The 22,500-nt window shown below is 44.3% G+C and overlaps 1 protein-coding gene across 1 annotated transcript in view; it reads left to right on the forward strand.

Annotated features, from left to right (window-relative positions):
- The window catches only part of tgfbr1b (transforming growth factor, beta receptor 1 b), an 82,986-nt gene that overhangs the window by 38,899 nt on the left and 21,587 nt on the right, over positions 1-22,500 (forward strand). Inside the window, exons 4-5 of the mRNA XM_058385737.1 lie at positions 2,938-3,168; positions 16,686-16,853. Of these exons, the coding sequence (XP_058241720.1) occupies positions 2,938-3,168; positions 16,686-16,853 (399 nt within the window). The remainder of the gene's footprint in view (positions 1-2,937; positions 3,169-16,685; positions 16,854-22,500) is intronic.

Genomic DNA, 22,500 nt, shown 5'->3' on the forward strand with positions numbered 1-22,500 from the left:
ATTATATGAGAAATGTCTCATGAGCACGGTTTTGTTCGTCATTATGCTCTGGAGACCGGGTTCACTCTCAACTCCTTCTGCTTTGGAGAACCTGACTCACCTTATGTACTGTGCTTCCACCATTCATCTCCTCTGTTCATTCTGTCCTCTTCTGCCTTGCCTACATACTTCAAGTGCCTGCAAGATGGCCACAAACTCAAAAGGAGATACAACTTGATATTCTGCTGAGGAGAATGGAAACTGATAGAATATAGAAAGTTTGGAATGAGACGAAGCCGATTGCTCTCGCTCCTGCATTCACTTTGAGTCGAGTGGTGAAAGTGCGGTGATGTCAGATCCGTTGTGAGAGATATACATACAGCCTGACATCAACCAAGAATTTCCGTTGGATTCCGCAAGAACCGTCATTCCAAATCTGATCCAATGCGAACCAAAAGAAACGTCTTACATTCCAAGAAAACCTAACTCTCAGGCCATCGACAGGTCAGATAAGGTGTAGATAAGGCATGTGTTTTCTTGCCTTTCTTCGGTATCCATTGCAACACAGCCGCTATTGTAGTCTGCATTCCAAACCCCTGAAAAAACAAAACTGCACATAATTGCATCTGTTGCAAAAGGACAGAACAGCTCCAGACATCCTTGTGTAGATGATCTGGTTTCAAATGGAGTTAAGCAAACGCCTGAAAATGTAACCAAAGTCTATGGGCACACTCCCCGAAAATACTGTAGGCAGGCTTTAATGCCAGAGTGCTTATATATCAGTCCCTGGTATATCCTGTTAAACATTTCGAGACAGAATGGAGACAGAATAGAAATTACTCTTATTAGAAATTTCTATTACAGCCTCTCTGTTTGGTGAAGATGTTTAGCTTACCCTTGCTATCTCCTCATTTACCAGATGCCAAAAAATGCCTGTTTTGGTCATGTCCATGTTCATCACTGAATTTCTGTCATGTCAAACTCCACAATAGTGCTTAATGGCTTATATGAAACCCAGAGCTTTAAGAATTTGAAGTATTTTTGTTTTCTGGGGCGGTATATTCATAGAAAAGCTTCCAAAAAAAACCCAAAAAAGTTTTGCTATTTTTTACACAAATAATAATAATAATAATAATAATATTAAAAATAATAATAATAATAAAAATAATAATAATAATAAAAATAATAATAATAATAAAAATAATAATAATAATAAAGTGAAATATCAAACCCATTTCTCCTCTCAGAGATGCTCCAAGTGCTTGTTCCTAAGCATCTAAAATTTGAAGGTGTTATCTTCAACCACTAAAATCCTATTTAAGGTTATCCAATAGAGGGAAAAATGTTGCCCACTGATAGTCAGCAGTGTTTTGACTCATTTTATTTTGTTTAAACTGATTGAAAAAAGGCAGAAATTGCCAGGTGGAAAGGAACTGAAATGAAAGTTGTTGTTGTTTAGTACTCATTACATAGTTTGAGAGTTCACACTAAATTTCTATACAGTGGAACCTCGGCATACGAATGCCCTCCCTTATGAATTTTCACCTTAAGAACTGAAATTTTGCAAGAAATTTGCACGGACATACAAAATGAACTAAACGCTGGCTAAGTTGCATGTATGTCCGGGAGCCGTTCAAAACTTATTTGCATCAGTGAAAAGCCAAAAGAAGCTAACCGAAGCGAACTTTTTCTCAGTTTCGAAAGAGTAACCCATGATACCAACGTTGCCTTTGACATGCATTCAAAAGCTAGCTGATTTTTGGGGCATTGTTTTTGTTGACATGTGGGTGGCGTGGGTGATCTGTTCTATTTTTAGCCAAAGCTTGGTGGCCCGACTTCCTGTGATGACCCTTGACATGGAACACTCGGCTCTTTGTAAGCAGCCATACAGTTTGCATACGCTTCGTATTGGTAATTTCGCTAATATTTTTGTGTGGCTGGAACAGATTATCGGCATTTACGTTCCGCGATACAAATTTTCACCTTAATAACTCGCCTCCAGGACAAATTAAATCCGTATGCCGAGGTTCCACTGTAATTTCTAAACACACAAGTTCGTCTTACTATTCTTGAAGTAGCTTTAATTACCATGATTGTTAATGCAGCTCATTATACTATGCCTACACTTCCTTCTAAAAGAAGAGGATGATTTTTTGAAGCGTCTATGTAACTTCATCTTGACACACAAGACAGACCAGCAGCCGTCAATTATCATTAATAGCAGATAATTGAGTTAAAAGTTTCACTGTCATGTTTTTTTTTTCTCGTCTTGCACAGTATTCGATTTAGACTTTTCATTTTTGTCAGCACATTCACACACTTTGAGAAAGGTGAATGTTTTGACAATGTGCACGTAATGCTTGGTAATGGATGTAAATTTGTAACAAGTGTTATGAATGTAAATTTGGTTCGAGGGCATGAACATCAGTCACTCAGCTGGCATGTGAGGCTTCATAAATTAAAAGCTGTTCTGTAATGGGGCTGCATAAGCATTTTAATAAAAAATGGGCTTTGAATCCCATCCTAATATAAGTCGTAGATACCGCAGTGATGCATCATAATCATCTCTGCTGGTGGTGGTTGTTCTCTCTGTAGAGATAAAGTCATAAAAGCTTATTAAATATGTCTGCGTTGCTTATAAATGTGTTATAAAGGTGTAGGTACACTTCAAATAGTGTGTTACCAAAAATCCTTGTCCTTACAGTTTACCCGGTTTAATGGTTTCACCTGTTAATATTGAAATGAAACCTGACTGGAATCTTTTTGGCAGCTGATGTTGGATCATGTTGACCCTTCTGCTCCATCTATGTTGTTACAATCCACATATGTGGACAGCATGCCCCAGATGGCTCCAAATAACCTATTTTTCTAATTCTGACTCACATAAAATCTGGCCATTGAGGTCATTGTTAGGAATCCAAGTACTGAACATTTTTTTTCACTCATTTTCTTTCTTAGGTCTCCCGTTGCTGGTGCAGAGGACCATTGCCAGGACCATCATCCTTCAGGAGAGCATCGGGAAAGGTCGCTTCGGAGAGGTGTGGAGGGGGAAGTGGAGAGGAGAGGAAGTGGCCGTGAAGATCTTCTCCTCTCGTGAGGAGCGCTCCTGGTTCCGTGAGGCTGAAATCTATCAGACGGTCATGCTGCGTCACGAGAACATCCTGGGCTTCATCGCCGCCGATAATAAAGGTCAGTACATCGCTTTGGTTGAAGCTCTATCTTTCTGCTCCAGGCTGGACCGGGCGGCTTCTGATAACGACGCCGTTGTGGCAAAATTAATGATACACTTTGATGATAAAATTGAATGCGGGGCTGCTTTGTAAATCATCAAAATATACATCTGTACAGCCTTGATCTCTCTTTAATACTGCAACATGGAAACAGTCTGGTTGCCTGGTAATGCGTGCAGTGAAAGACCTGAAAAGACCCGGTTACCTTAAACTACTGAACTGAATTCTAATTCCACTGAAAGGTGTCTGTACACTGATCGTCTGCTGTTTGTTGATTTCATTTGAATTAAAACTCTTACCAGAGGTAAAGTAACTCAGCAGGCATGTTTTTCTGGTTTAGCTTTTATGAGACTATTATTTACTCACATGCTCTTTCCACCAAGAAATGGAATTTTCACCTGTTTTGGTTGTGCCCATGTTTAACGTTGAATTTCTTTGTCATGTTACACTCCAGATGATGTTCATGTTAACGACTCGTATAAAAGTAGACATTCTTTAAGACTGTAAGACACTGTAGGTTTCATAAGTGTATAAGTATAAATACTTATGAAAACTTCAGAAACATAAGGTATTTAAGGCAATGTATTCATGGAAAAAAAAGAAAACATGGTTAGTTATCTTGTATCATTCAAAATCTTCAAAGTAAATGGTGATCTTAAACCCTAATGTCTGCTCTCTGAGATTCCCAAAGTGCTTGTACATGAGCACCTAAAATGTGAAGGTGTTATCACCAACCACTAAAATCCCAACAGAGGGAAGAACAGAGTCCCGACTTATTTTATATCAGATCTGCTACAATAAAATAATTCATTAAATATGTAAAGGAAAATGAGGATCATATCGAGCATTATACACATCATCACCGGCCTCCAGTTTCCTCTCCTGATGTAATATTCAGTTGATGAAGCGGAAATAGACTTGCCACAGCTGATATCCATCAGGACAGTTGGAATTTATCGAGAATTCCCGATGCTATCATATTTCCTTTTTGTCTCTTTTGTGGTTCTATACAAACCTTTATAGATTGTGTTGTTGTCTCTGCCACAGCAGACGCACATTCATGGTTTATTTCAGTTTAATAATAATAATAATAATAATAATAATAATAATGATTATTATTATTAAATAAAACAACAAAATATATATTATATATAATTATTAATATAATAAGAAAATAATTTATAATAATAATAATCATTATTATTATTATTATTATTATTATTATTATTACAAATAATAAATAAATACATAAATAAATGAATGAGTGAATTTCAGTTTAATAATGAGCTTAGTTATGCAAGAATTCCTGATGTGTATTTTATTTAAAAAAAAAAAAAAAAGACCTAAGTGCTAAAGCCTGGTGACCAGCTTCCTCCCCGCTGTAATGGTATAATGTTTACACAACATGCATTATGTATATCTGACCATGCCCTGGTCTGTCCTCCTTCAGCCTGCACTCCTCCAGTGCCACAGTCGCTGTCTGATACTTAAGTGGCTCAACAGGATGATGCCATGGTGCACAATATCTCAGGAAAATCAACTAATCACAGTTTGTGTCAGCATCGGTGCTGACAAGTCCCTGTCGTTCAGTCCGTTTTGTTCCTTTTTTTATCCATTTTCTAAATGAATTAATTTGATTAGCTATGGCACTTAAGGAACAATGCCATCAGCTGGCAAACAGCAAACCTAGCAACCCAGCCATGCTTTAATGTCTTGTCTTTTATTTTTACTCAACCAAAAATGCAAAGATTGATAACTTTTGAAATAACGTCTGAATGATTGCTTAGGTCATTTGGAAATCTGATAGAATTGTACGATCCTATCGAATTGTTTTAACCCCATCTAACACTATGTAACAAATTTTTACTTTTTTCTTGTTCCTGGGAAATAAGTGTTAATTCCCCCATTCTTTGTAACCCAAATAAAGAGGAAAAAACCCATCTTAGCCATGAAAGTTTGGGTTAGTATTGGGCAGAATTGGGTTAGAATTTTGAGGTTTTCGTTCTCTTAAAAGCCCAAACCCAAACTTCAAGGGGATTAATGGCTTTTTTTTTTTTCCATCAAGAGTAATTGGAACAAAAATCATATTACATAGTGTAATCAATGACACCCCCACAGTGACCCTCACATTTAACCCTTTCAACCAGGACACTGGTGGGGAAATCGACTTATTTTCAATCACTATACACTAATGAATCATTTAATTGGTATAAAACGAATCAGGATGACAGGACAGTTTTTTATAGAATTTATGGAGAATTCCCAATGCTATCAACTCTCCCAAGCCTAATTTTGGTTCATCGACTGAATATTGCATCAGGAGAAGAGACTAGAGACCAGTAATGAAATCGACTTATTGATTATATGATCCTTATTGATTTAAATAACACTATACACATGCTGTATCTGCATCCCACAATTGTCACCCAAATGAGGATGGGTTCCCTTTTAAGTCTGGTTCCTCTCAAGGTTTCTTCCTCTTACCATCTAAGGGAGTTTTTCCTAGTCACCTCAGGCTTGCTCACTTGGGATAACATCTAGGACTGTCTGTCTGTTTGTCTGTTCATATGTTTGTTGTTTTCTTATGTCGTTTCTCATGTAAAGCTGCTTTGAGACAATGTTCTTTGTTAAATGCGCTATACAAATAAAATCGAATTGGATTGAACTGATGATGTGTATAATGCTCAGTACGATCCTCATTAATCAGTACACTGGCATTTCATCAACTTATCAGAGAGTTTCAATCAGTATAAACAAATGAATCATTTTATTGCCACAAGTCTGATATTCTGTGTGAGACTTGTGTTTTTCCTTCTGTTGCATGACTTTACACAGAATTTTAGTGGTTGAAGATACTGGCTTTTTGATGCTTATGAACAAGCACCTGAGGCGTCTCAGAGAGCAGAAATGAGTTTGATATCACCATTCACTTTGATGGAAACATTTGTGTGGGAAAAAAAAAAAACCTAATCGTTTTTGTTTTATTTGGAACTTTTCTATGAATATATTGCCCGTAATAGGTTTAGTAAAAACAGAAATACTACAAATTCTTACAGCCTAGAGTGTCTACTTTCAGTGTGTCCACTGTGGACTTGATAAAAGAAATTCAATGTTGAACATGGGCACAACCAAACCAGGCACAAATCCCATTTTTGGGCCTCTGGTAGAAGAGTTACTACTTACTTACTTGCTTATTTACTGTACTTTATTATCCTTTAAAGGCAGTTCTTTATGTGGACAATAGTACCAATACATATATACAGCAGCAACACAACACACATTTGTAATAAACCGTTTAAAAGCATGATTGCATCAGGTACAAAGGAATTTTTATATCGATTTTATTTGCACAAAGGGAACTGAAATCTCCGGCCAGAAGGAAGCACTTGCAATTCGGTACACAGTGGCTGGGTCACTATATGTCACAGTCACTTTATGTTCGTAAAATTTGTGTAATAGTCCTTAAATCAGCCCCCACTATCTTACTGTACTTCTCAGCTATACTGTTCAACTTACCCCTATTCCTTATATTCAAGTTGCCATAGCAACAAATAATGGAAAAACTTCAGACCGATTCAGTAAAACCTCAAAAGAAACATCCATATGAAAACAGACAGGATTTCCATTGCTCCTGCACTAGCGGTTAACACGAGGGGACGTTTTCACAGCCTCTTCGGTTAAACCGGCTCCTCAGTTAGCCGATTGGGGATTTTCGGTAAGCCGAGGCAAGTTTAGAGAGCGAATCAAAACACTGCGACGTTTGCCGTTATCGGATTCCGTCGACTCGGACAGGTTTCCCCTGACCTCGGCTATATTTTTTGTTTAGCTGTGCTAGCGTTTCACTGCGCCGCAGCTACATACACGGCCGTTCCCATTGTGCTTGTGCTAGCACTGAAACAGGATGAGGGAGTTTAAAGTCTTTGGCCTGCACAGTTTGAGCATGTACTAGCCAGAAGGTTTATTCGCTTTGACATCATGTCTAGTCTAGCCTTCTGTGAGGAGAGGTTTTAAATAAGAGGTGTTTTTCCCCCAAACATGCTGAATATTTTGTTTAGGAGTGTGTATGTGTGTGTGAGAGAGAGAGCTTGTTTGTGAGTGAGTGTGAATGAGTGAGTGAGTGTAAATGAGTGTGTTTATATAGGAAAAGTGTAGTGCTAGTGGTCAGCACAGCTGCTCGGAGAGGTCTCTGGCCATCTGGATCGGCATGGAGCTGTGAGCAGAGGTCTCATTTACACTGCCCAATAGTCTTTTGCTTTCACACTTCATCCACTCAGCCCCAGTTCAATCTGCTCTCATTTATTCTCCATTATCACCAGCACAATTACGATGAGTATGAATAACACAGGCTTTATAGAAAACAAATTTTTTTGTCTATTATAAATCACCGATGCATTTACACAAGCCAGGACTAACCGAAACACACACACACACACACACACCGACAGTTTCCTGTTTCTGTCATTCACCTGAGACTCATAAGCATGTGGAAACCTTGACCAGTGACAGAAAGTCTAGAGTCAAAATGAAATTAGCCTTAAAGAAAACACACCCATACAGCCACAGCAGCTTTGTGCTTTTTGTCAGCGTGACCTCACACAACGGAAACGTAAAATCTGGCAGACAAACTGGAGAAATGTGTTTTGTGTACAACAAGAAACAAGTGGCCTTGTACGTGTAGGCGTCTGTTTAGACTGCAGATGAATTAGAAAAACATGTTTGTTCAGACCAGATCATTACGACTGGGTCTGCATGGGAAACAGCTGCGTGCAGGAGTTCTACATACTTGATATGCTGCTGATGATAATGATAATAATAATAATAATAGTAATAATAACAATAATAATAGTAATAATAATAGTAATAATAATAGTAATAACAACAATAATTATAATAATAATAATAATAGTAACAATAATTATAATAACAATAATAGTAATAATAATAGTAATAACAACAATAATTATAATAATAATAATAATAATAATAATAATAGTAACAATAATTATAATAACAATAATAATAGTTACAGCTACTTATATGAACCAGTAAGGCTAAATTAATAATAATTTCAATTTTATTTTAAAACAAAAGTCTAATATTTGATACAGTGAAGTTTTCTGAAAGAAGGAATTTATTTATCTTTTCTGATCAAGGATCAAGAAAGGTTTATATCATTCTAGATCATGTGGTGCATGAAAGGGAATGAAACTAAGTACTGAGGTCCCAGAAATAGCAGCCAAAAAATATACAATTTAAGAAAAAATAAAAGTATTAAATTATACACCGATCAGGCATGAACATTAGAAGTCCTGTAAGCTGCGAGGCGGGGCCTCCATGGGCAACTTCAAGGACTTAAAGGATCTGCTGCTAACATCTTGGTGCCAGATACCACAGCACACCTTCAGGGATCTGGTGGAGTTCATCATGCCTCGACAGGTCAGGGCTGTTTTGGCAGCAAAAGTGGGAGCAGCACACTATTAGGCGAGTGGTCATAATGTTATGCCTGATCAGTGTATAATAATATTATATTATAAAATATATATATATATATATTAGCCTAGTCAGTGTACTATGTATAAGTCTTGAGTAGAATCTGTTCCTTTACATTTTCAATGTCTAAGGAAGTAAGATGGTTTTGCTAGATAAGACCCTTCTTCCTGGGCTGGGATCGTTTAGAGCCCGTACATTTCTTTACGACTGAAGACAAAACAATTTCTAACAGCACACTAGTCGTGTTTTATTCTTTATGTAATGTGTGATTTGTTATTCTGTGTATGATGAATATAGCCAAAGCTGTGGTTTAGAGTTCATTTCATCCAGATTTTTAGCCGTATTTGCAATAAAACACGAATGCATATTTTTGCTGTTCTTTATATGATTGTATACGGTGATGATTTATACTCCTGCTCTACCAAAAACAGGGATGAATTCCCTTCTGAGGTTCCTGTCTCCGTGAATTTTTCCCTGCCTCTGCTTTGCTCATTATGTCTCTAGACCTGGATTTCAGCAAAGCCGCTTGGCGACGGCGTCTGTCGTCGAAAGGCGCTAAACAAATAAACTTTCATCCATCTACGAATAATTTTCCTCACCCCCCTCGTCATCCAAGATGTTCACATCTTTCTTTCTTCAGTCGTAAAGAAATTGTTTTTTGAGGAAAATGTTTCAGGATTTTTCTCTATATAATGGACTTCAGTGGTGTCCGTGGAGTCTGTGTGTGAGTGTGACACTGTGAGTGAGTCTGTGTGTGAGTGTGACACTGTGAGTGAGTCTGTGTGTGTGAGTGTGACACTGTGAGTGAGTCTGTGTGTGAGTGTGACACTGTGAGTGAGTCTGTGTGTGAGTGTGACACTGTGAGTGAGTCTGTGTGTGTGAGTGTGACACTGTGAGTGTGACGGTGTGTGTGTGAGTGAGACACTGTGAGTGAGTCTGTGTGTGAGTGAGACACTGTGAGTGTGAGTCTGTGTGTGTGAGTGTGACACTGTGAGTGTGAGTCTGTGTGTGTGAGTGTGACACTGTGAGTGAGTCTGTGTGTGTGTGTGACACTGTGAGTGAGTCTGTGTGTGTGAGTGTGACACTGTGAGTGAGTCTGTGTGTGTGTGTGACACTGTGAGTGAGTCTGTGTGTGAGTGTGACACTGTGAGTGTGAGTCTGTGTGTGTGAGTGTGACACTGTGAGTGTGAGTCTGTGTGTGTGTGTGACACTGTGAGTGAGTCTGTGTGTGAGTGTGACACTGTGAGTGAGTCTGTGTGTGTGAGTGTGACACTGTGAGTGAGTCTGTGTGTGTGAGTGTGACACTGTGAGTGAGTCTGTGTGTGTGAGTGTGACACTGTGAGTGAGTCTGTGTGTGTGAGTGTGACACTATGAGTGAGTCTGTGTGTGAGTGTGACACTGTGAGTGAGTCTGTGTGTGAGTGTGACACTGTGAGTGAGTCTGTGTGTGACTGAGACACTGAGTGAGTTTGTGTGTGTGTGTGACACTGTGAGTGAGTCTGTGTGTGTGTGACACTGTGAGTGAGTCTGTGTGTGTGAGTGTGACACTGTGAGTGAGTCTGTGTGTGAGTGTGACACTGTGAGTGAGTCTGTGTGTGTGTGTGACACTGTGAGTGAGTCTGTGTGTGAGTGTGACACTGTGAGTGAGTCTGTGTGTGAGTGTGACACTGTGAGTGAGTCTGTGTGTGAGTGTGACACTGTGAGTGAGTCTGTGTGTGTGAGTGTGACACTGTGAGTGAGTCTGTGTGTGTGAGTGTGACACTGAGTGAGTCTGTGTGTGTGAGTGTGACACTGTGAGTCTGTGTGTGAGTGTGACACTGTGAGTCTGTGTGTGAGTGTGACACTGTGAGTGAGTCTGTGTGTGTGAGTGTGACACTGTGAGTGAGTCTGTGTGTGTGAGTGTGACACTGTGAGTGTGACGGTGTGTGTGTGAGTGAGACACTGTGAGTGAGTCTGTGTGTGTGAGTGTGACACTGTGAGTGTGAGTCTGTGTGTGTGAGTGTGACACTGTGAGTGAGTCTGTGTGTGTGTGTGTGACACTGTGAGTGAGTCTGTGTGTGAGTGTGACACTGTGAGTGTGAGTCTGTGTGTGTGAGTGTGACACTGTGAGTGAGTCTGTGTGTGTGTGTGACACTGTGAGTGAGTCTGTGTGTGAGTGTGACACTGTGAGTGTGAGTCTGTGTGTGTGAGTGTGACACTGTGAGTGTGAGTCTGTGTGTGTGTGTGACACTGTGAGTGAGTCTGTGTGTGAGTGTGACACTGTGAGTGAGTCTGTGTGTGTGAGTGTGACACTGTGAGTGAGTCTGTGTGTGTGAGTGTGACACTGTGAGTGAGTCTGTGTGTGTGAGTGTGACACTGTGAGTGAGTCTGTGTGTGTGAGTGTGACACTATGAGTGAGTCTGTGTGTGAGTGTGACACTGTGAGTGAGTCTGTGTGTGAGTGTGACACTGTGAGTGAGTCTGTGTGTGACTGAGACACTGAGTGAGTTTGTGTGTGTGTGTGACACTGTGAGTGAGTCTGTGTGTGTGTGACACTGTGAGTGAGTCTGTGTGTGAGTGTGACACTGTGAGTGAGTCTGTGTGTGAGTGTGACACTGTGAGTGAGTCTGTGTGTGTGTGTGACACTGTGAGTGAGTCTGTGTGTGAGTGTGACACTGTGAGTGAGTCTGTGTGTGAGTGTGACACTGTGAGTGAGTCTGTGTGTGAGTGTGACACTGTGAGTGAGTCTGTGTGTGTGAGTGTGACACTGTGAGTGAGTCTGTGTGTGTGAGTGTGACACTGTGAGTGAGTCTGTGTGTGTGAGTGTGACACTGTGAGTGAGTCTGTGTGTGAGTGTGACACTGTGAGTGAGTCTGTGTGTGTGAGTGTGACACTGAGTGAGTCTGTGTGTGTGAGTGTGACACTGTGAGTCTGTGTGTGAGTGTGACACTGTGAGTCTGTGTGTGAGTGTGACACTGTGAGTGAGTCTGTGTGTGTGAGTGTGACACTGTGAGTGAGTCTGTGTGTGAGTGTGACACTATGAGTGAGTCTGTGTGTGAGTGTGACACTATGAGTGAGTCTGTGTGTGAGTGTGACACTATGAGTGAGTCTGTGTGTGAGTGTGACACTGTGAGTGAGTCTGTGTGTGAGTGTGACACTGTGAGTGAGTCTGTGTGTGAGTGTGACACTGTGAGTGAGTCTGTGTGTGAGTGTGACACTGTGAGTGAGTCTGTGTGTGAGTGTGACACTGTGAGTGAGTCTGTGTGTGTGAGTGTGACACTGTGAGTGAGTCTGTGTGTGTGAGTGTGACACTGTGAGTGAGTCTGTGTGTGTGAGTGTGACACTGTGAGTGAGTCTGTGTGTGTGAGTGTGACACTGTGAGTGAGTCTGTGTGTGTGAGTGTGACACTGTGAGTGAGTCTGTGTGTGTGAGTGTGACACTGTGAGTGAGTCTGTGTGTGTGAGTGTGACACTGTGAGTGAGTCTGTGTGTGAGTGTGACACTGTGAGTGAGTCTGTGTGTGAGTGTGACACTGTGAGTGAGTCTGTGTGTGAGTGTGACACTGTGAGTGAGTCTGTGTGTGTGAGTGTGACACTGTGAGTGAGTCTGTGTGTGTGAGTGTGACACTGTGAGTGAGTCTGTGTGTGTGAGTGTGACACTGTGAGTGAGTCTGTGTGTGTGAGTGTGACACTATGAGTGAGTCTGTGTGTGAGTGTGACACTGTGAGTGAGTCTGTGTGTGAGTGTGACACTGTGAGTGAGTCTGTGTGTGTGTGTGTGAGTGTGACGGTGTGAGTGTGACGGTGTGAGTGTGTGTGTGTGAGTGTGATGGTGTGAGTGTGTGTGAGTGTGACACTGTGAGTGTGACAGTGTGTGTGAGTGTGACACTGTGAGTGTGACAGTGTGTGTGAGTGTGACTGTGTGTGTGAGTGTGACACTGTGAGTGTGATGGTGTGACTGTGTGTGTCTGTGTGTGTGTGTGTGACAGTGTGTGTGTGTGAGTGTGACGGTGTGTGTGAGTGTGACGGTGTGTGTGAGTGTGACTGTGTGTGAGTGTGACTGTGTGTGAGTGTGAGACAGTGTGTGTGTGTGTGAGTGTGAGACAGTGTGTGTGTGTGTGTGTGTGTGTGACTGTGTGTGTGTGTGACTGTGTGTGTGTGTGAGTGTGACTGTGTGTGTGAGTGTGACTGTGTGTGTGAGTGTGACTGTGTGTGTGTGAGTGTGACTGTGTGTGTGTGAGTGTGACTGTGTGTGTGTGAGTGTGACTGTGTGACAGTGTGTGTGTGACAGTGTGTGTGTGACAGTGTGTGTGTGTGAGTGTGACAGTGTGTGTGTGTGAGTGTGACAGTGTGTGTGTGTGAGTGTGACTGTGTGTGTGTGTGAGTGTGACTGTGTGTGTGACTGTGTGTGTGTGTGACAGTGTGTGTGAGTGTGACAGTGTGTGTGTGTGTGTGTGTGACTGTGTGTGTGTGTGACTGTGTGTGTGTGTGACTGTGTGTGTGTGTGACTGTGTGTGTGTGTGTGACTGTGTGTGTGTGAGTGTGACTGTGTGTGTGTGTGTGAGTGTGACTGTGTGTGAGTGTGACTGTGTGTGAGTGTGTGTGTGAGTGTGACTGTGTGTGAGTGTGACTGTGTGTGTGAGTGTGAGTGTGACTGTGTGTGAGTGTGACTGTGTGTGTGAGTGTGAGTGTGACTGTGTGTGAGTGTGACTGTGTGTGTGAGTGTGAGTGTGACTGTGTGTGAGTGTGACTGTGTGTGTGTGTGTGTGACTGTGTGTGTGTGTGAGTGTGACAGTGTGTGACTGTGTGTGTGTGACTGTGTGTGTGTGTGAGTGTGACTGTGTGTGTGACTGTGACTGTGTGTGTGACTGTGTGTGTGTGTGTGTGTGTGTGTGTGTGTGTGTGTGTGTGTGTGTGACAGTGTGTGACAGTGTGTGACTGTGTGTGTGTGTGAGTGTGACTGTGTGTGTGAGTGTGACTGTGTGTGTGACTGTGTGTGTGTGTGTGTGTGTGTGTGTGTGTGTGTGTGTGTGACAGTGTGTGACTGTGTGTGTGTGACTGTGTGTGTGTGTGAGTGTGACTGTGTGTGTGAGTGTGACTGTGTGTGTGACTGTGTGTGTGTGTGTGACAGTGTGTGACTGTGTGTGTGTGTGAGTGTGACTGTGTGTGTGCGTGTGACTGTGTGTGTGTGTGTGACAGTGTGTGTGTGTGAGTGTGACACTGTGAGTGTGACTGTGTGTGTGAGTGTGATGGTGTGAGTGTGACTGTGTGTGTGAGTGTGATGGTGTGAGTGTGACTGTGTGTGTGAGTGTGACACTGTGAGTGTGACTGTGTGTGTGTGTGACAGTGTGTGTGTGACAGTGTGTGTGTGTGTGAGTGTGACTGTGTGTGTGTGTGTGTGTGTGTGTGACAGTGTGTGACTGTGTGTGTGAGTGTGACTGTGACTGTGTGTGACTGTGACTGTGTGTGAGTGTGACTGTGTGTGTGAGTGTGACTGTGACTGTGTGTGAGTGTGACTGTGACTGTGTGTGAGTGTGACTGTGTGTGTGAGTGTGAGTGTGACTGTGTGTGAGTGTGACTGTGTGTGTGAGTGTGAGTGTGACTGTGTGTGTGTGTGTGACAGTGTGTGACTGTGACTGTGTGTGACTGTGACTGTGTGTGAGTGTGACTGTGTGTGTGACTGTGACTGTGTGTGAGTGTGACTGTGTGTGTGAGTGTGACTGTGTGTGTGAGTGTGACTGTGACTGTGTGTGACTGTGACTGTGTGTGAGTGTGACTGTGTGTGAGTGTGACTGTGTGTGTGTGAGACAGTGTGTGTGTGTGTGAGACAGTGTGTGTGTGTGTGTGACTGTGACTGTGTGTGTGACTGTGACTGTGTGTGTGACTGTGTGTGTGAGTGTGACTGTGTGTGTGAGTGTGACTGTGTGTGTGAGTGTGACTGTGTGTGAGTGTGACTGTGTGTGAGTGTGACGGTGTGTGTGAGTGTGACGGTGTGACTGTGTGTGTGTGACTGTGTGTGTGTGACGGTGTGAGTGTGACAGTGTGTGTGTGACAGTGTGAGTGTGACAGTGTGTGAGTGTGTGTGTGTGTGACAGTGTGTGTGTGTGTGTGTGTGTGACTGTGTGTGTGACTGTGTGTGTGACTGTGTGTGTGACTGTGTGTGTGACTGTGACACTGTGAGTGTGATGGTGTGAGTGTGACTGTGTGTGTGAGTGTGACTGTGTGTGTGTGTGAGTGTGACTGTGTGTGTGAGTGTGACAGTGTGTGTGTGTGAGTGTGACAGTGTGTGTGTGTGAGTGTGACACTGTGAGTGTGATGGTGTGTGTGTGTGAGTGTGACGGTGTGTGTGTGAGTGTGACGGTGTGTGTGTGACGGTGTGTGTGTGAGTGTGACGGTGTGTGTGTGTGAGTGTGACACTGTGAGTGTGATGGTGTGTGTGTGTGAGTGTGACGGTGTGTGTGTGAGTGTGACGGTGTGAGTGTGACGGTGTGTGTGTGAGTGTGACGGTGTGTGTGTGAGTGTGACGGTGTGTGTGTGTGAGTGTGACACTGTGAGTGTGATGGTGTGTGTGTGTGAGTGTGACGGTGTGTGTGTGTGAGTGTGACACTGTGAGTGTGATGGTGTGTGTGTGAGTGTGACAGTGTGTGTGTGTGAGTGTGACGGTGTGTGTGAGTGTGACGGTGTGTGTGAGTGTGTGTGTGAGTGTGACTGTGTGTGTGAGTGTGACTGTGTGTGTGAGTGTGACTGTGTGTGTGAGTGTGACTGTGTGTGTGAGTGTGTGTGTGTGTGTGTGTGAGTGTGAGTGTGTGTGTGTGTGAGTGTGAGTGTGTGTGTGTGTGTGTGAGACAGTGTGTGTGTGTGTGAGACAGTGTGTGTGTGTGTGACTGTGACTGTGTGTGTGAGTGTGACTGTGTGTGTGTGAGTGTGACGGTGTGTGTGAGTGTGACGGTGTGTGTGAGTGTGACGGTGTGTGTGAGTGTGACGGTGTGTGAGTGTGACGGTGTGTGAGTGTGACGGTGTGTGAGTGTGTGTGTGAGTGTGACTGTGTGTGTGAGTGTGACTGTGAGTGTGACTGTGTGTGTGTGTGAGTGTGACAGTGTGTGTGAGTGAGTGTGACAGTGTGTGTGAGTGAGTGTGACAGGGTGTGTGTGTGAGTGTGACGGTGTGTGTGAGTGTGACGGTGTGTGTGAGTGTGACGGTGTGTGTGTGAGTGTGACGGGGTGTGTGTGAGTGTGACGGTGTGTGTGTGAGTGTGACGGTGTGTGTGTGAGTGTGACGGTGTGTGTGTGAGTGTGACGGTGTGTGTGTGAGTGTGACTGTGTGTGACTGTGTGTGTGAGTGTGACTGTGTGTGTGAGTGTGACTGTGAGTGTGACTGTGTGTGTGTGTGAGTGTGACAGTGTGTGTGAGTGAGTGTGACAGGGTGTGTGTGTGAGTGTGACGGTGTGTGTGTGAGTGTGACTGTGTGTGTGAGTGAGTGTGACAGTGTGTGTGAGTGTGACGGTGTGTGTGTGTGTGACGGTGTGTGTGTGAGTGTGACGGTGTGTGTGAGTGTGACGGTGTGTGTGAGTGTGACGGTGTGTGTGAGTGTGACGGTGTGTGTGAGTGTGACGGTGTGTGTGACTGTGTGTGTGAGTGTGACGGTGTGTGTGAGTGTGACGGTGTGTGTGAGTGTGACGGTGTGTGTGAGTGTGACGGTGTGAGTGTGTTTCTCTAGATAAGATCCTTCTTCCTGGGCTGGGATTATTTAGAGCTCTTTGAAGCTGCATTTAAACTACATTTTGGAAGGTCAAACTCGGGGGCACCATTGAAGTCCACTATATAGAGAAAAATGTCTTCCACAAAAAACATAATTTCTTTATGACTGAAGTAGGAAAGTCATGAACATCCTGGATGACGAGGGGATGAGTAAATTATTAGTAGATTTTTGTTCTGGAACTGAACTTCTCCTTTAAGCACAAGCTCTGAATTTCCAGTCTCATCCTGTGTCTCTGTCTTGTTTTTCTCTCTTAGATAATGGGACTTGGACCCAGCTGTGGTTGGTGTCAGATTACCACGAGCACGGCTCCCTGTTTGACTACTTGAACAGATACACGGTGACCGTGGAGGGCATGATCAAGCTGTCCCTGTCCACCGCTAGCGGCCTGGCTCATCTGCACATGGAGATCGTAGGAACACAAGGTAACGGCTCAGCACCTGCCCTCTCGCGGAATTTCCATTTCGGGGCCGAATAAGGGGAAAAAAACACATGTGCATGCATATGGAGGGTGAAGGATGACTTTTAAAAAGTTTTCGGTAAAGATGACTACCTAGCTGTTCCAGTCAGAGCGTCTTTCCTGTTCCCCCGGCGCGACCGGAGGCTCATTCACATACGAGATGGATTTGGCGCTGGAGTGCCTGCAAGTCTGCCAGAACTAATGAAACTATTTTTTAGCTCATACCGAAACCGAGAAGCATTCCTTAGGGTGTCTGTCTCTGTTCCTGTGTGTGTGTGTCTCTTAAACACATAGTCTCTCTCTCTCACACACAGAGAGACAGTGTGAGACAGTGTGTGAGACAGTGTGTGAGTGTGAGACTGTGTATGAGTGTGACACTGTGTGTGAGGCAGTGTGTGTGTGTGAGACTGTGTGTATGAGTGTGACACTGTGTGTGAGGCAGTGTGTGAGTGTGAGACTGTGTGTGAGGCAGTGTGTGTGTGTGAGACTGTGTGTATGAGTGTGACACTGTGTGTGAGGCAGTGTGTGAGTGTGAGACTGTGTGTGAGGCAGTGTGTGAGTGTAAGACTGAGTGTATCAGTGTGACACTGTGTGTGAGGCAGTGTGTGAGTGTGAGACTGTGTGTGAGGCAGTGTGTGAGTGTGAGACTGTGTGTATGAGTGTGACACTGTGTGTGAGGCAGTGTGTGAGTGTGAGACTGTGTGTATCAGTGTGACACTGTGTGTGAGGCAGTGTGTGTGTGTGAGACTGTGTGTATGAGTGTGACACTGTGTGTGAGGCAGTGTGTGAGTGTAAGACTGAGTGTATCAGTGTGACACTGTGTGTGAGGCAGTGTGTGAGTGTGACACTGTGTGTGAGGCAGTGTGTGAGTGTGAGACTGTGTGTATGAGTGTGACACTGTGTGTGAGGCAGTGTGTGAGTGTGAGACTGTGTGTATCAGTGTGACACTGTGTGTGAGGCAGTGTGTGAGTGTGAGACTGTGTGTATCAGTGTGACACTGTGTGTGAGGCAGTGTGTGAGTGAGAGACTGTGTGTATGAGTGTGACACTGTGTGTGAGGCAGTGTGTGAGTGTGAGACTGTGTGTATCAGTGTGACACTGTGTGTGAGGCAGTGTGTGAGTGTGAGACTGTGTGTATGAGTGTGACACTGTGTGTGAGGCAGTGTGTGAGTGTGAGACTGTGTGTATGAGTGTGACACTGTGTGTGAGGCAGTGTGTGAGTGTGAGACTGTGTGTATGAGTGTGACACTGTGTGTGAGGCAGTGTGTGAGTGTGAGACTGTGTGTATGAGTGTGACACTGTGTGTGAGGCAGCGTGTGAGTGTGAGACTGTGTGTATCAGTGTGACACTGTGTGTGAGGCAGTGTGTGAGTGTGAGACTGTGTGTATGAGTGTGACACTGTGTGTGAGGCAGCGTGTGAGTGTGAGACTGTGTGTATCAGTGTGACACTGTGTGTGAGGCAGTGTGTGAGTGTGAGACTGTGTGTATGAGTGTGACACTGTGTGTGAGGCAGCGTGTGAGTGTGAGACTGTGTGTATGAGTGTGACACTGTGTGTGAGGCAGTGTGTGTGTGTGAGACTGTGCGTATGAGTGTGACACTGTGTGTGAGTGTGAGACTGTGTGTATGAGTGTGACACTGTGTGTGAGGCAGTGTGTGTGTGTGAGACTGTGTGTATGAGTGTGACACTGTGTGTGAGTGTGAGACTGTGTGTATGAGTGTGACACTGTGTGTGAGGCAGTGTGTGAGTGTGAGACTGTGTGTATGAGTGTGACAGTGTGTGTGAGTGTGAGACTGTGTGTATGAGTGTGACACTGTGTGTGAGTGTGAGACTGTGTGTATGAGTGTGACACTGTGTGTGAGTGTGAGACTGTGTGTATGTGTGAGGCAGTGTGTGTGTGTGAGACTGTGTGTATGAGTGTGACACTGTGTGTGAGTGTGAGACTGTGTGTATGAGTGTGACACTGTGTGTGAGGCAGTGTGTGAGTGTGAGACTGTGTGTATGAGTGTGACACTGTGTGTGAGGCAGTGTGTGAGTGTGAGACTGTGTGTATCAGTGTGACACTGTGTATGAGTGTGACACTGTGTGTGAGGCAGTGTGTGTGAGACTGTGTGTATGAGTGTGACACTGTGTGTGAGGCAGTGTGTGAGTGTGAGACTGTGTATGAATGTGAGACTGTGTGTGAGACTGTGTGTATTAGTGTCACACACACACACACACAATCTCACACTCATACACACAGTCTCACACTCACATACTGTCTCACACACAGTGTCACACATACACACTGTCTCACACTCATATACACAATCTCACACACACACAGTGTCACACTCACACAGTGTCTCACACACAGTGTCACACACACACACAGTCTCACACTGCGTGAGTGTGACACTGTGTGTGTGAGACAGTGTGTGAGTGTGACACTGTGTGTGTGTGAGACAGTGTGTGTGTGTGTGTGTGAGAGTGTGTGTGACACTGTGAGTGTGTGTGTGTGAGATAGTGTGTGTGTGTGACAGTGTGTGTGTGTGACAGTGTGTGTGTGTGTGACAGTGTGTGTGTGTGTGTGTGACAGTGTGTGTGTGTGTGTGTGACAGTGTGAGTGTGTGGGTGACACTGTGTGTGTGTGTGTGAGACAGTGTGTGTGTGTGACAGTGTGTGTGAGACACTGAGTGGGTGTGACACTGTGAGTGTCTGTGAGACACTGTGTGTGTGTGTGAGACACTGTGTGACACTGTGTGTGTGTGTGACAGAGCGTGAGTGTGACACTGTGTGTGTGTGTGTGTGTGAGACAGTGTGTGAGTGTGACACTGTGAGTGTGTGTGTGACACTGTGAGTGTGTGTGTGTGACACTGTGAGTGTGTGTGTGACACTGTGTGTGTGTGTGTGTGAGACAGTGTGTGAGTGTGACACTGTGTGTGTGTGAGTGTGACACTGTGTGTGTGTGACACTGAGTGGGTGTGACAGTGTGTGTGTGTGAGACACTGTGTGACACTGTGTGTGTGTGTGTGTGTGTGTGACAGAGCGTGAGTGTGACACTGTGTGTGTGTGTGTGAGACAGTGTGTGTGTGTGACACTGTGAGTGTGTGTGTGACACTGTGAGTGTGTGTGTGACACTGTGAGTGTGTGTGTGACACTGTGTGTGTGTGTGTGACAGAGCGTGAGTGTGACACTGTGTGTGTGTGTGTGTGTGTGTGTGAGACAGTGTGTGAGTGTGACACTGTGTGTGTGTGTGAGACAGTGTGTGAGTGTGACACTGTGTGTGTGTGTGTGTGAGACAGTGTGTGAGTGTGACACTGTGTGTGTGTGAGTGTGACACTGTGTGGGTGTGACACTGTGAGTGTGTGTGAGACACTGTGTGTGACACTGTGTGTGTGTGTGTGTGACAGCGTGAGTGTGACACTGTGTGTGTGAGACAGTGTGTGAGTGTGACACTGTGTGTGTGTGTGAGACAGTGTGTGAGTGTGACACTGTGTGTGTGTGTGACAGTGTGTGAGTGTGACACTGTGTGTGTGTGTGAGTGTGACAATGTGTGTGTGTGTGACAGTGTGTGAGTGTGACACTGTGTGTGTGTGAGTGTGACAATGTGTGTGTGTGACAGTGTGTGAGTGTGACACTGTGTGTGTGTGAGTGTGACAATGTGTGTGTGTGTGACAGTGTGTGAGTGTGACACTGTGTGTGTGTGTGTGTGTGAGACAGTGTGAGTGTGTGACACTGTGTGTGAGACTGTGTGTGTGTGTGACAGTGTGTGAGTGTGACACTGTGTGTGTGTGTGACAGTGTGTGTGTGACAGTGTGTGTGTGACAGTGTGTGAGTGTGACACTGTGTGTGTGTGTATGTGTGTGAGTGTGTGTGTGAGACAGTGTGAGTGTGTGACACTGTGTGTGTGAGACTGTGTGTGTGTGTGACAGTGTGTGAGTGTGACACTGTGTGTGTGTGAGACAGTGTGTGTGTGAGACAGTGTGTGTGTGAGACAGTGTGTGAGTGTGACACTGTGTGTGTGTGTGTGTGACAGTGTGTGAGTGTGACACTGTGTGTGTGTGTGTGTGTGTGTGTGAGACAGTGTGTGTGTGAGACAGTGTGTGAGTGTGACACTGTGTGAGTGTGTGAGTGTGACACTGTGTGTGTGTGTGTGTGTGTGTGTGTGTGAGACAGTGTGTGTGTGAGACAGTGTGAGTGTGTGACACTGTGTGTGTGTGTGACACTGTGTGTGTGTGTGTGAGACTGTGTGTGTGTGTGTGACAGTGTGTGTGTGTGTGTGAGACAGTGTGAGTGTTCGTGGTGAATGTGTATAAAATTACCTCCAATTTACGTTTCTTTTCAAAAACTCCAGATCTTTCTGTTTTCTTTATCGAAAACACTAATTAAAGAGATCTGCAGCAGATCGTCTGATCGTCACAGACCGGCTAGACGGACTCTTGGGTCCAGACGAGTCATCCGAGCCTTTAAAAGCTGTGCTGCTCGAGCTGAACTCACTGCAGAGCTGCATATAGATATCATGAAGGCCCTGGAGACAGCTGCAGATCATTTCCTCTGCCTCAGCACAGCAGCGAAAGACTAAAAGCTGATTTGGCTAACACTGTCCTTGTAGGATGCTCTGTGTGTGTGTGTGGGGGGGGGGATGGGGGGGGGGAATGCTCAACAGATGTTAATTAAGCTGCTCTCTTTTCCCGAGCTGTTGCTTCGTATTCAGCCAGACGGCACAATCTCTCTGCGACTGAAGCCGAGGTAATCATTACTCTTAATTAGACCCTCCTTCTTAGGCATCATTTTCATAAGAGGAAGTGCGAAGAGACGGATCTGAGACTCGTACCGATTCGCCAGCCGCGACAAAGCGCTTTCTCTGCGTCGCTTTTATACAAAAGCATACGATTTGTTTGCCTTTTTTTTTTTTTTTTTTTTTTAACTCCTTTGCTCCTTATTACAATGCCGCAAATGGAAGCTAATTCTCCATGACGTAGATTTATTACAGAGCTTTCAGCCTTTTTAAGCAGGAGTCCCCAACCACCATGTGGGTCACGGATCATCTGGTACCGGGCCACTAAGAAACTATAAACGTACACCAACCAGACATAACATTATGACCACCTGCCTAATATTGTGTTGGTCCGCCTTTTGCTGCCGAAACAGTCCTGACCCATTATGCACCTCTGGATCAGAACCATCATTACCTTCTTTGAGCAACAGTAGCTCGTCTGTTGGATCGGATCACACGGGCCAGCCTTCGCTCCCCACGTGCGTCAATGAGTTCCTTCCTTGGACCACTTTTGATAGATACTGACCACTGCAGACCGGCAACACCCCACAAGAGCTGCAGTTCTATCACAATTTGGTCCTTTGTCAAACTCGCTCAGATCCTTACACTTGTCCATTTTTCCTGCTTCTAACACATCAACTTTGAGGACAAAATGTTCACCTGCTGCCTAATATATCCCACCCACTAACAGGTGCCATGATGAGATCATCAGAGTTATTCACTTCACCTGTCAGTGGTCATAATGTTATGCCTGATCTGTGTATAAACTTGTGTATATATGTATGTATGTATGTATATATATATATATATATATATATACATATATACATATATACATATACATATAAGCTAAAA

This window comes from Hemibagrus wyckioides, linkage group LG01 (genome assembly GCF_019097595.1).
Source record: "Hemibagrus wyckioides isolate EC202008001 linkage group LG01, SWU_Hwy_1.0, whole genome shotgun sequence".
NCBI lineage: Eukaryota > Metazoa > Chordata > Actinopteri > Siluriformes > Bagridae > Hemibagrus > Hemibagrus wyckioides.